This window comes from Mycotypha africana, assembly GCF_025528875.1.
Source record: "Mycotypha africana strain NRRL 2978 chromosome Unknown BDF20scaffold_10, whole genome shotgun sequence".
Lineage (NCBI taxonomy): Eukaryota > Fungi > Mucoromycota > Mucoromycetes > Mucorales > Mycotyphaceae > Mycotypha > Mycotypha africana.
This window is the reverse complement of record NW_026515734.1, coordinates 115,563-129,638: the sequence shown is the minus strand read 5'-3', so window position 1 is coordinate 129,638 and position 14,076 is coordinate 115,563. Positions and strand designations below refer to the sequence as shown.

Sequence of the window (14,076 nt, the reverse complement as noted above, 5' to 3'; positions counted from 1 at the left end):
CAGATACATTTGCTGAAATCTTTTGAACTTTTTCAGTAATTGTATTTCATTTTCTGGCCCTATTTCATGATCGACTATTGTTTCTAGGTTAAGTACATCGTCAGCGTTCATCTGCTTTACGCTCATGTCGAGTTTGTAAGAAGACTGTAAAATTTGAAGAATAAAAAAAATTAAAACGAACGAAATGTAATGAAACTTACAGTTTTTTTAACTGCGGGTTTAGACACAGGTTAAAAATAACTGGAATGACCAAATTTTGAGACGATTGAGTTAGAGTTTGAAGATCGAACTACACTAAAATGGAGACATTTACCTGTAAATATCAAGCCAGTTTCGTTCTGGCGATAATAAATATCAAAAGACTAAGAAGTTGTCTTCCGGCTGAACTCCATAGGACGTTCCTTGTCTTTCCATACCGAAATGCTGATGGCCATCATGTTTTTTGCTGCATTGACATCGCGGTTCCATAGTATCTTACAGGTTTTGCAAACAAGGATACTACAGCCACGCACGGTGTCTAATGCTTTCAATGTGTCTGAGCGACAACAATTGCATATGCGTGATGTCAAGTATTCATCAATTGTAACGGCAAGGAGATCACCAGCAGTCTCTCTTCGCTTCAATGCACGCCACAGAACACCAACGATACCAGTTCTAAGGCCTTTTAGATGAACGGCGGATTTATTGAACATGCCGTCACCAAATACAACCAGAGGAACTTTTTTGCGATCACTCAGCCTGAATTTCTCAGGGGCCCATCGTCTGTTGAAGGAAGACAATAGAGTGAGTATACACAAACTCAGTGGACAGTTAATCGCTACAAGACTTACCGAACGTGGTTATCGCTCTCTCTCTCTTCTTCTTCCCGGCTCTCCTTCACCTTCTCTTCTTCCTGTTCTACTTTCACTTTCTGTTTCGTCTTCTTTCTTCTTTTTTTATGCTTAATTTTGCCCTTCTTCTTTGGCCATTTCATCTGTTCCTCCTTTCTTTTCTTCCGTAATTCTTTGTCGTATTTGATCCCTCCATCGACGAGCATGTTCACCATCATGTCTGCAGCACGCTGTCTGCCTTGATGCAGACGGAACCTTGTTTCACCCATACGTGGCCCATAGAATGAGAACAGGATCTCTAAATGTTGTAGTATGTAAATAGTATATCTCTTATACTTTTCAGGCGAGCCTGTTTTACTACTCGGTATATTGCTTTCTATCGCTTTTATCGTACAACCGGCCTTTTTCCTTTCTAATTCTGCATTGACACGAGTACTACCCGTCATGTGATAATATTCTTTTGTCGAGCAGCGCCGTATCTCATGTCTGTTTGTTTCTAACCCGATTGCTGCTGTAAATACGGTCTTTCGGCCAGGATCAACAAATGTGGGTCTGTAGTTTGTCGTGATTTCTTCATAGGAGAAGTCTTCCAACGTCAAGTCATGATGATCAATGATGGCGTCTTCTTTTGGTTTCTTCTTACGACTAAATAGGAAGTCTACAGTGAAGCCATCAGATCGAATGAGATTCCTGAAGAGCATACTTGTGTTTGTCTTTAACTCAGCAATACTATGATATAAGTGAAAGAATAATCTTGAGAACAGAGTATTTTAGCAGAGTGCTATTTACTTTACCTTCTGAAGCCTAACTTTTTGAAGTTGAACACTTTACAAAATTGTTCAAGTTGATTCTAATAACCCTTCACAAGTCTTCCAGGAAATAAAAAAGGAGTAAGGGCGTTTATGCTGATGGTAATGAAGCGCCATGATACTGAGGGAGTTGGAAAAGGGAAGAAGCGATGAGGTAGTGGTAATCTACGAACATCGTAGGCAAGATAATTAGAATGCTCTTCTTCGTAGTAGTCTTGGATAAACCACAAGGGCTTGACAAATTTGACCGGATCGGCCGCCAATGATAAAAGCGTAACCTTTTCCTCCACAAGGTCTGCAAAGTTCTTGCACAAATTATCTATTCTTAATTTGTCATCACTGCTTAACTTGACTTTACCAGGCCATTCGGGTTCGCCTTTGCAAATCACTTGATAGCAGTATTTTGTTGCGATTTCGTCAACATCGCGCTTTACCATGCTCTAAAGAGAAAAGAATATTGAGTTTGCTGCTGTTTGGTTTAATGTAAAGTTAATCCTTACCGGGAACATATTCTGCAAGGTATAGTATAGATATTTGAGCATTCGCTGCTCAAAAAGCTCAACAATGCTGTTTGTATATGTGATGCTGAGCTCTTTACAAGCTTCTGTCAAGCATTGGCTATAGCCTTTGGTGAAGCTATAACTTACTTCGACAGCTGGATGCTTCTCTTTGAACTGCTTATAGAAGTTTTTCATGGAATCATTTATTGCTTTCTTGTTGGTTACTGTTTTACCTGTTACAAGTTGTCCAACCGAATACCAGAACTGTTGGGTGAAAATTTCTTTTGGTGTGTCTTTCTTATTATGGATGAGATAAGCGTTAACAAATAGTTGCGAACGAAACACAATAGCCCTAATGTCATTGCAGCACGAAATGACTCTTTCTCTGAATTTCTCGCGGAAGGTTGGTAACACCGCACTGTCGATGGGAAGCTTTCTTGTGAATACAGTAGCATCATCACTAAGAACAGATGAAATGAGTTCTTCTTTCGAAGGCGTGTGTTTGAGGCATTGCGGCGAACGAGCAGTGGTATGGCCATCTTGTCCACAGCTGAGGCACTTTGCAGCTTGTGCGGTGGTCTTTTTCCGTTTAACTGCTTTCTTCTTCTCTTTCACTTGGTCACTCTGTTTTCTCTTTTTGCCACTGCTACCAACTTTAAGGAGGTTACTCACAAGCAATTAAGTGCTGTGTGTAAGATAGATTTAGGTTTATTGCTTACCATCATCAGCTTTTACGGCTTTGTAATACTTGCATTTGTAATAACGCTTGTCAAAATGACCTGGTTCATAGCAGTCTCGACACTTGGTATGTTCTAAAAAGTTGCAACAAATATCAGAATCCTTATATCTTGATCTGACGGTTCTCCTACAATTATCAAGCATTTTACCAAATGGGTTCCTTTTAACCTGTTTCTTATGCTTTTCTTTAATAGATCTAATCTTCTGTATAATGAAACTTTTGTACATGAATAGAGCTGTAAGTTACAAAAAAAGCGAAATACGGAAAAGAAGGGATCTTATTCTCGTTTAAAAGAACCTCTTCATTATAATTTAACTTTGACAACAAAACGCGAGAAAAGAAAGACACGTCTTTATCATTGGGCAAAGTTCCGGAAAAGGCACTGACGAACATCTGGTTGGGTCTTATAACACATCGTCATTTGACGAAAAAGTTGTCAAGCTTTTTGTAGCTCGTCCTATTGCAAAGTCACGCCAATAAGAGTTTTCTTAGCGACTTCCTTACTATGAAGACTCATTTTTAGGACTAGCTTGTACGCCATCCTTAATGCTGCTTGGATGATATTGGATAATTGATTATCAGCGAAATCGTCCAAGAATGATATACCGCTTCATCGTAAAATAAATGAAAGTTGTCTAAATTAAGATTTAATAGTGTCCAATAAATTTGTGAAAAGTCTGAAAAAGCAGTTAAAACACTGTATTCATACAGACCGTGAAACCTGGCAGCAATTCTGCCACCAAATGGACACGTGTGAATACAGCAAAGCTATATCTCGATTTAGCAAAATACGGAAAAGTAGAGCTTTGAAACCTACGTTCACGACAGCGGAAGGGCCGAAGCATGCAGCTGACATTATGGCCGCCTCTTTGGAAACAACCTATTCAGGCCGCTTTTTGCCCCCTCCTTCAACAACTACTTCCTCACAGATCCCAATTCCACCGGCAGGCTTTGTCGAGGAATGCCCAATCACCATCGAAGATGTCACAGTAGCCATCAAGTCTCTGCCCAACCGCAAAGCTCCTGGAATCGATCATGTCCGACGCGAAATGCTGACACCCTTGATTACGGACTTAGCACCAATTCTCACAGCACTGTTTACTCTTTGCTGGACCTGGGCGTATACCCCCATCGTCCTGGCGTATTGCTCAAGTGGTCCCTATCTACAAGAAAGGCAACACTACGGACCCTACCAACTACCGGCCAATTAGTTTGACGTCTACCTTCCGTAAGATCTTAGAGCGCTGTCTTAAGGATCCTCTCCAAGAAAATAGTCCACCCATTGATATTGCTCAAGGCGGCTTCCGAGAAGCACGTGGATCTTTAGACCAAGCATTATGTCTTGCTGAAATCTGTAACATCTTTCGCCGGGAGTACCGCACCCAGCCAGTCCTCGCCTTCTTAGATATAAAATCTGCATACGATACCGTAGACCGCAATGTAATATGGAATATGTTGGACCCCGTCACGCCTCGACCATTAGTAGCTCTTCTTCGGAATTTGTTTGATGAAGTGCAGATCGAAGTCTTACTCCAAAATGCAACTTCCTTCCGTTTCCATCCAGCTACTGGTGTATTGCAAGGTTCCATTCTCTCCCCGTTTCTGTACTCGCAGTACATCAATGGATTACCACGAACATTGAGAACAAAGGAAATTTCCGACAACTCTAGTCCTCTACAGCTTGCCTCTGCACTTAACTGCCTCCTATATGCCGATGATGTTGTCCTGATAGCCTCTCAAGACGAAATGTGCAACCTACTTAGCCAATGTGAACGTTACAGCTTTGAGCTGGGATTCAGATGGAACCCCCAAAAATGTGTGATCTTGGACAGCACTATTGGTGAAGCGACTTACAAACTCTATGATCAAGTGATACCGCACGCCTCCACTTTTCCGTATTTGGGTGTCCCCTTTAAGCCTGGTGGTCTTATCGATGATAAGCAATTAGCAACCCAGAACGCACTGAAGGCTCTCCAAACTCTGAATCAACTGACTGCGATAGGTGTCAACCCCAATGGTTTTAGTCGACTGCTCGCTGCTCGTTTCTATGCTCAAATTGTCCGCCCTCAACTGGAATACGGCCTTGCTCTCGTCAAGTACAAAAAGTCAGTTATCGACCACATGGAAAAGGCCCAGAAAACCTGCATCCGTCGACTCTTTGGTGGTTCCTCCACCTCCTCAGTGACTATTATGCTCCACCTATTGAAGTTCCCGACGATACGAGAAAGACTGCACATTCTTCAGGCAAAATTTCTGCTACGATCGTACCGACTGCCTGAAAATGCTCTACTTCACTGTCTTCTACCCCATATCACCCGAGCTGATAGTCGCTCCCTATGGTACCAACTGTCAATGGCGAATCCAATCTGGAAGTGCAACCCGTCGATCAACGATAGCCGAACGCTACGACAGGCCATCGATGCATACCGTCAAGATAATCTCAATGCAGCACGCTCCGCGCCTCACTCGAAACTGATTAAATGCTGCCGTCCAACCATCTCTCTTGACCCTATTCTTTGGCTTCCCATGCCTTTTATTGAACGTAGTCGCTGCCTTAGATATAGGCTGGGCTGGCTTCCAAACAACTATTCCGCCCATTGCCTGCATCACCCATCACGCACTCTCACGAAAGACCATGCCATCGAATGCCTCAATATGCACAACCGTCTACAGCTGCCACACGACATCTCTGATCCCATTTCTCACCTGTTGAACCAGCTTCCAACCCGACCAATAAAACAGCGCGCCAATGCTCTCGTCAACTGGAGCATAGTCTGGCCAATTGTCCAACTGCTACTTTTTGAAGTCGATTACCTTCAACATGAGAAAATGCCTCCCACCCCGTCAGAAACATTAGGACAGCTTTTCCTAGATTGGCTCTATGCGCCCACAACCACCAATACTTGAGGATCCCATTATCTCCTAGTCTGCTTCAAGAACCACTGCCTTTTTTCCCCTTGCACCTTTAAGGGTTTTTTAATTCTTATTCCATTTTTTGTTCTGCCCAGGGCAATTTTGATATGTAGTTTATCTGTGTGCCCATTGGGTTTAAAAATATTTTGTCAATAAAATCTATTTTAATCGTATTCATACAGACCCCCGGTGGAGGTAGTTAGCACCTTGGCTTTCCAAACCAATGATTGTTGGTTCGATTCCTGTACGCCGCTGATATTTTTTCAGCTTTGATCCCTTTCTCTCTGCTTCCTAGCGTTTTTTAATGCCGCTATCAAGGTGGTTCTCGGTCGGTGTTGGTGTTTAAACAAGTTATGAATAATTGCGGTGCCCGCCCAGACTTAATTAAGCAAGATCCCGAACCGCGCCCAAAGTCTTAGCCTACCAATTACAATTATAATGATTAGTTTAGCCCCTTCCCCCTACCCCATTTAGATAGTATGCTTTTTCGCCCACCACGGCACCCTGACCGACACTATGTATCGCCCTATTCTCAAAAAATCGAACTGCCCCGGGCAATTTAGATAAGCTTTAGTATCTCGTGTCCATTGGGCTTTAAAAAATGTCAGAATAAAAATCCTTGTTTAAAAGTATTCATACAAGTTTTTTGACCCAGTTTTTTTTCGATTAAAATCGGAAATGCAACTTTGGAAAAATGGAGTATATTTATGAGAAAAACTATTTACATATTTTAGATAAATTTTATCATGGATTCAGACGCACTTACCAGAAATTACCTAAATTGTTATCGAATTGTGAGTTGAGTAAATAAGGACGAAACAGTAAGCATTCGGCCTTTTCGTTACTCTATGAATATATTACAACTTACACTGTAGGGATGTGTAAAGGAGTGATATCAATCAGACATGTAGGTCTTGTTAAAAAGATGTTTTTGGCCCTGAGTTCAGATTCTAAAAAATTCATATCAAACTAAAATTATCAAAATCTAAAAAGTATTTATGGTATTTCCAAAATCTAATTATTTCTGTTCGTCTGAAGCAAACAGTATGAAAGTCCCCAAAAGCTCTCTTCCGTGTATTTTGTTTTTCAACTAAATCCACCAATCAAATCGCGACATACCCCTCCTAACCCGTAACCACTTTTGCCAACACCATCTCAACCCATTTGACAATGAGTGTTGCATCCTCATCTTCTGAGGCTACCTGGGCAACTGTAACTGCTCGGAAAAGCGCCAGCCGTATCCCGGCGCCATTAAAAAAGGTTCATGATGGCCAACGTGAACGTTTCGTTGCTAAGCTGCTTTACGAGGCACCTGACGTGGCTGCTTATTTGCGTTCACAACAAATCACGTCGATCGTCCACTCAACTCTTACGAGTGGGTCGGTTATCTTCAAGTTTCCTTCTAAAATTTTTGATCATTATACCGACGCGTATAGATTGATCACTGATCAGCTTGGCCCTGTCCTTGGGGGATTTAATCCTATCTCTTTACGTAGTACACGTCCCCTTTCCGATTTAATTATTGCAACAAAGTTCAAGTCCGATGATGCCAACACCAAAGCCATTTCGCATGGCGTAACTGTTGAGCATGTCACCTACAAAGCCAGCCGCTTCGTAGATAAGGTTGATACCACTTTCACGCGTGTCAACCTCACCCTCTTTCAATTTGAGGATGAAGCAACCTTGATAAGTAAGCTTAAGAAATCTATGGCCATTTATGGCAAGGTGTGCCAGATCAAGATGCTTACCAATCGAGGTTTCTTTGAGGGCGAACTTTCCATCTTGCTTGACACCAGCGGTAGAGATGACGATGACCCTTCCCCCGTACAACCATTGGACCGTAAACTGTTCTTGTCTGAATGGGATACGTTAGCCCCTGCCAGCTGGAAAGGCGCACCTCCTGTCTGCTACTACTGTCGCCAAGCCGGGCACGTTCGTAAAGACTGTCCTGCTTTGCAAAATTTGACCTGCTATAAATGTCATCGCAAGGGTCATATTCGCCGAAATTGCCGCATGGCAGACGTCCCCGTTCCTGTTTTAAACGTTAATGAGCAAAGTGATACTGACGCCATTGCCGAATATGAAGTCCTGAGTGAACTCACCCATAAAGAACGCCCCACCGATAGCCCTACACATTCCTCTACCATCAATGATGAGTCTGGCCTTATCATCCCGAAAAAGGCAAAACGATATGCTACCCGATCAACGACCGCTAAGGCTTCTGTAGATCATACTTTGTCTCCATTCAATACACCCACTGGTACTGCCGGCTCAAAATATGCCAGTATCACTGTTGCTGCCAGTATGGCTCTAGACGAGCCTGCAACACCTGCGCCTTCCGATGCCAACACTAGTTCGGCAACTACACCCCTTCATAGTCGTTTAACTCCTGCTCACACCGATGATATGGATCTGATAATAGATGCGGATACCACTCCTCCCAATATAGTCATGACCGCCCAGGAGGGCAATGAATAATCGACCAATACGCGTCGCATCCTTAAATGCTCGCAGCATTTTCAAGGATGCTAACAAATATACCCAGAAACAATATATATCCCATTTACGTTCCCCTGCTTTGTCTGTTGACATTTTATGTCTCCAAGAAGTATCCGCATATCATTCACAAGACCACCTCACAATCGATCAAATCAAATATTTCCATTCCTTCCTCTTTCCCCAGTGTGCAATCCTACTCTCTAAGTATTGTGCCATTATCTGTTTAAACCCGACGTTATTGTTAACAGATGAAATTGTCACTTTCGATGAACGCTGTTTACAAGCGACCATCATCGATACAGTTACCCGTAATTTTATATGCTCTATAACTAATATTTACGTTCCAGCAACTACCCATGATAGAATGCCTTTCCTCGCCTCCTTGATGTCACAACCGTTTTTTACAAAGGAGGCTCCATATGTCAGTTTTATTGTTGGCGATTTTAATATGTCGCTAGCTTCTCTATCAACCACTTCAACCAATCCTAGTTTTCATGAATGGTATCGTCACCTCACTCATTATTATGATAACTGCTTCTCTGCAAGCATTCCTACTTTCCAGCGTGGTGTCACTCGCAGTACCATCGATTATTTCTTCTGTCACCGAAGTATTACCCCACGAGTCCTTAACAGAACTCAACGGTACCTACCTAGCGCTTGGACAGACCATGTCCTCATGATGGCTGACCTGTCACCCGATCGTTTGGACGTAGGACCCGGGGTATGGCGCTTCAACCATTTGCTGCTGTCTAACGATATATTTGTGGATTTATTAAAGACTGCCCTCATTGAGTTCTTTGAAGTCCGTAATAATATCACCTCCAACCCACAAAGTACCTGGGAGGCTCTAAAACAATTATTAAAACACATTGCAGGCCTATTCTCCCATGGATCTACTGCTAAAAGGCAGACAACCATTGCCGAACTTCAACACCAACGGGAAGCCCTGCTTTCCTTAAATAAGCCAGCATTCAATATAACCAACAGACAAGTGTCGCTTATTGAACAGAAACTAGACAAATTGCAGGAAGAATCCGCGCAGCAACATCTTTTACGGTCAGCCACTCGATGGCATGAGAAAGGAGAGCGCAATAATAGATACTTTTACAGGGTTATCAAAGAAAGACAAGCACAACGAACGATTCACTCTTTAAAAAGTGGTCAAGATGGCCCTGTCTTAACTAGTACTAATGCTATCCTTGAGGAAGCTCATATGTTCTATAGCAACCTTTATCGCCCTGATCCTATCGACCTGTTGGCAGTTCAAACGTTACTCGATAATGTTCCGCAGGCGATTGGTCTTACAAACGCTCAACAGAATGATCTTACAGCACCGCCCACGTCAGAAGAACTTATTTCTATAGTTAACCACTTGCCCTCACAAAAAAGTCCTGGGTTAGATGGCATACCGTATGAGGTTTACCGCCATCTGCTTTCCTGGAACATTCCGAGCTTTAAGCAACTCTTCCTTCAAGTGTATGCTGACGCCTTTGAAAATATTTTCCCAGCCACCTGGAAACAAACTCGGATGGTCTTACTGTACAAAAAGGGAGATCCTGAACTCTTACAGAACTGGCGGCCTCTATCGATGATCAACACTGATGCGAAGATTTTCACAAAACTATTAGCTAATAGGTTCAATGTCGTTTTACCACAGCTGATTAATCGCTATCAGACTGGCCTTTTACCGCACCGACTAATCTCGGATAATGGGTGGGTTAACCAAATACTAATGTCACATTATAGCCATTGTGGTATGTCTTACCCTGCTGTTGCTGTCCTCCTTGATCAAGAAAAAGCATATGACCGAGTACATCCTACCTACCTTCAGATGGTTATGAAGCATTTCGGCTTTCCTGCTTCCCTCGTATCTTGTTTATCTAGCCTATTTCTTGACACAGAAATATCCCTTCACATCAATGGATGGTTAAGTGCTCCCGTTCGCCAACAACGTGGCCTTCGGCAGGGAGACCCCTTATCACCACTGTTGTTCAATTTAGCTTTCGAACCCTTACTACGTACCATTTTGTCGAGCTCTGCGTTTCACTGCTCTCAACCTCCGCCTCCTCTAGTCGATATGGACAACTTCTAGCTCGCAGTCTGAGTGTCCGTTTTGAACCACAGCCTTTGTTTGACTGGCAAGACACCCCTCGTTTCAAATTATTGAGCTATGCAGATGATTTAGAGGTTTTCTTGACCATACCTACGGAATGGCGTGTCTTGAAAGACCTCCTTACAGTTTATGGTAACGCTAGTAATGCCCGTGTCAATTTGACAAAAACAGAAATTGTTTCCCTCTCTGGTCATCCGCATACGGCATGGCTCCATATTGCTAATCAGGAGTCTGTAACCTTTCATACAGCTGAAAGTCCATCTGCTGCCAAATATCTTGGCTATCCTCTTTTCTCAACCAATGCTCAACTAAAACACTATCTAGCTTCCCTTGAACTGAAAATAGTCCGTCACTGTAACCTCCTGAAACAACGGGGATTGTCTGTCCGAGGTGCCTCACTAGTTGCTAATTCCTTGATACTTAGTAAGTTATGGCATCTCCTGCGTGTTGTAGTTGTTCCGGTGGACTGGCTTGATAAGCTTCGTAGCATTGTCCGGTCTTTTGTGGTTCCTTTCTGGCCTGCTCCATCGTGGGAGCGCTTGTGCTCACCTAAACGTTTTGGTGGTCTAGGCTTAGTGGATCTGCACCGACAACAATTAGCTCTTCATCTTGTGTATGTTGAGCGCCTTCTACAGCCCCCTTCATCAACCGATTTTGTCTCCCCATTACTGGCACATTGTATCCAAGTGTACACCGGTCAGTTGTCCTTACTACCATGGATTTTATCGACTGCCACTTATCGTTCATCATTTCGCTTCCTTCCGAATATGCTCCACCTATGTTCTCTGCTGATGAAACTTCCTTCATCATCTCTTTCCTCCTCATGGCATGGCCGCTGGATTGCTGATTTGCCCCTTCGTAGTGCCTTACAGCGTTCCCCTTCGTTTGTAGGCCCCTTACCCGTGGATCTCAATAGCCACCCACGGCATTTAATCGTCTCTACTGTTCTCCTTTGGTCTTCGATAACTAACTGCTTCTACACGCTAGGGTATACGTATTTTCAGGACTATCCGAAACTGAAAAGGATACCTAGTTTGCTTTCCCAAGGTGTAATACAATGGCTTCCTTTTATTCAAAACCGATTGATTGATGTCCGGGCCCCTCCTACGGCTGCTGCTCCTACGCCCACTTCACGATGGCCTAATGTATCTTACAGCACCTTATGGTTGCCTGATATGTCCCAGTGGCGTGTACCTTCTGGTTCTCAGAACAATACCACCATTTTAAAGCTTTCGCTTGGTATGCTACGGCTATACTGGCATCCTGATTATTCCGTTTTTAGTGACCCTCCTCGGATTCCTCAAGTGTTTCCTTTATGGTATCGGCCTCCGGCTCAATGGAAACGGTTCTGGTCACTCTCAATCCCTCATGCAGTGCTAACTCCATGGTGGCGTTTATGGCATAATTGCATTGGGTACAGAGCTTGGCTGTTTTCCATCAATCCTGTCATAGCTGACTCCCCTCTTTGCCGCCATTGCAGAGACTCCCCTGAGGATGGTTTTCATTTTTTCGTTGGTTGTCCACCTAAATGGCAATTTTGGATCACGGCACTGGAGGAAAATAGAATTATCTCTTTTCCTGCCACACCTACTGGCATTTGGCATATATTGTTAACACTTTGTTCCCCGTTAGATAATTCTCCTCTGCCTGACCACACAATCGTTCAGGTTAGTTTGATACTTTTAAGTATCTGGAAATATCATTGGCGCTGCCATTTTGATTGCATCTCTTGGTCCCTAGCAGGAGTTCGTACCGTCTACCAAGACGAGGTTCGATTCAGAACACTCAATACGAGCTCGTAGTATATTTAATGGTTTCTTTGTCGTAGTTTTTATGTATGCCTTTTCTTCACTTCTTTTATTGCCACTTATCAAAATATAATTTATTGTCCGTATAGTCGCTTTTAATAAAGTACGTGAATTAAATACAAAAAAAAAAAAGTATGAAAGTCCGAATTCATAAGTTTCATTTATTTCAACACAGTTTAGACCATGAAGGTTTGAAAAGAACGCAAAATGTAAGATTTTTTTTGGTTCAATGACTCACAAAACTGCGACAATGCTTTCAAATTTTCTATAAATCGCAAGTCTACCATCAATTTTCCTTAGTAAGCATACAAAATGAAAACGAGTAATAGAATGAGGAGCCTTCAAGCTCTTATTTCATATATACTTTGGGCATTTGCATGAAACGATCTCCCATCAATTAGAAAATTTGGCCGATGGGCGAATTTTGGACATCACGCATAAAATGGGTGATGTCGAAAGATCACTTGCCTGTGGAAAAGCGAAGGGATTTTTGAGTGTCAATTAATATTCGTACCATTCATTTAATGCTTTAAATGCATTTATCCGTTTTTGTTTCGTACAACTTAGACATCTGCTCCAACCTCATAGTCAGTACTTCACATTTACAACTGATTACCTTTAATTCAAGCGGTGAGTTTGATTCCTTATGATAAAATGATGGATATTCTTCCTAGACTTAATGGTACTGAGTCCAACAGATGTATTGCCAAATCTTTTGGAGTCTCAACCAGAACAGTCGACCGCATTGCTAAAGATCATCAATCGGCTTCTGACAACAAAGGTGGTAGACCATCTAAAATCAGCAAATTGCTCGGTAGGAAAATAATGAGATATTCCTACACTGGGCATTTTCTGACAGCTGTAGAGGCTGCCCGAAGCCTACGTGCTCAAGGGTATGATATTTCTCCTCAGACAATACGCAGATTAAGCCAGAAGTTTCTATTAGAGCACCTACATATGTCAAATTGAGGCCCGTCAATCGCAAACAGCTATGTTGAAAACCCTTCGCTACCATCAGCCATGTCATTACGTACACAGATACTATAAATGTTTCAAGATTCTTTACTGTGGTTTTGATGAAGCATTTTCTCAAATCCAGCAATTCCTCAATTGTATCATTAATCTTAATGGATTCTCATTATTAATCAGCAGCTTTGATGTGTTCTACCATAATCACAGGTTTTATGACGATTGTGCCCATTCCATGAGCAGAATTGACCGAGTAGCCACAGCTAAGGTATCTCGCAAAACATACACAGAAAAACACTTTATGCAAATCTCAATATTTGCTGGTCAATACGAATTGTTGGTTGTTGCTGGATATATTCACAGGTATGGGTCAATTACCCCATTTTTAGGATCTTCAATGGACAAGTTCAAATTAAGAACACTATCACATGTATCAAAGTACCTGCTCTTGCATCAGAGTTCATTTGTACCAAGCGTCTTTTGAATCAGTATGTAAAACGTTGCTCACAATAAAAAACTCAAATAAACTGTGTAAGGAGACTCTCTACTACTTCTTTGACTATAGCTCAAGAGCCTTCACCGTGCTTTTGCAATAAAAATTGTTCATGTTCATCGTGCAAATCTTAGGGCGACCAACTTTCTTCTTCTCTTTTTTTTTGCTGACTAGAGTGTCTGTTAGTTTGGTTCCTTATAATCGCTTGACACCTTCTTGTACCAGTTGTATGCAGTACGGTTTACATTCTGCAGCTTAGAGATTTTTAGAAAAAACCACAGCCCTTTGGCGTTGGGAATGACCTTAATAAAAATGCAAGCAATGGGTTGCTACTTACGATTACATAAAAAGCCACCCAAAATTTACCTCCAATTAATTTAACTTTTTTTTTATTCTTCAATAC

The 14,076-nt window shown here is 42.2% G+C and overlaps 5 protein-coding genes across 5 annotated transcripts; 3 read left to right on the top strand and 2 right to left on the bottom strand.

Moving 5' to 3' along the window:
* The first annotated feature begins 250 nt into the window (after positions 1-250).
* BDF20DRAFT_95387 (uncharacterized protein) lies at positions 251-749 on the top strand. The gene has a single exon (XM_053084900.1). It carries the CDS (start codon positions 421-423, stop codon positions 670-672), a length of 252 nt encoding a protein of 83 aa, XP_052932623.1. The 5' UTR covers positions 251-420; the 3' UTR covers positions 673-749.
* A 77-nt stretch (positions 750-826) lies between these two features.
* BDF20DRAFT_825922 (uncharacterized protein) lies at positions 827-1,540 on the bottom strand (the record flags this gene model as incomplete). Its single annotated transcript, XM_053078017.1, has 1 exon — positions 827-1,540. A coding segment is annotated over one exon (714 nt), but the record flags the coding sequence as incomplete, so codon positions are not given.
* On the bottom strand, positions 1,484-2,577 carry BDF20DRAFT_922302 (uncharacterized protein; the record flags this gene model as incomplete). The annotated part of the gene is made up of 2 exons (XM_053084672.1): positions 1,484-2,079; positions 2,140-2,577. Coding segments are annotated over 2 exons (837 nt in total), but the record flags the coding sequence as incomplete, so codon positions are not given.
* Positions 2,578-2,848: 271 nt separating this feature from the next.
* BDF20DRAFT_888559 (uncharacterized protein) lies at positions 2,849-3,398 on the top strand (the record flags this gene model as incomplete). Its single annotated transcript, XM_053082079.1, has 3 exons — positions 2,849-2,944; positions 3,020-3,119; positions 3,219-3,398. Coding segments are annotated over 2 exons (240 nt in total), but the record flags the coding sequence as incomplete, so codon positions are not given.
* Positions 3,399-13,070: 9,672 nt separating this feature from the next.
* On the top strand, positions 13,071-14,064 carry BDF20DRAFT_888520 (uncharacterized protein). Its single transcript, XM_053082078.1, has one exon. The coding sequence runs from the start codon at positions 13,203-13,205 to the stop codon at positions 13,662-13,664; it is 462 nt and encodes a 153-aa protein (XP_052932619.1). The 5' UTR covers positions 13,071-13,202; the 3' UTR covers positions 13,665-14,064.
* Positions 14,065-14,076: the final 12 nt, after the last annotated feature.

Excerpts from the sequence above, each read along its gene's own strand:
- BDF20DRAFT_95387 (XM_053084900.1), top strand. The coding sequence starts at position 421 with ATGCTGATGGCCATCATGTTTTTTGCTGCATTGACATCGCGGTTCCAT.
- BDF20DRAFT_888520 (XM_053082078.1), top strand. The coding sequence starts at position 13,203 with ATGTTGAAAACCCTTCGCTACCATCAGCCATGTCATTACGTACACAGA.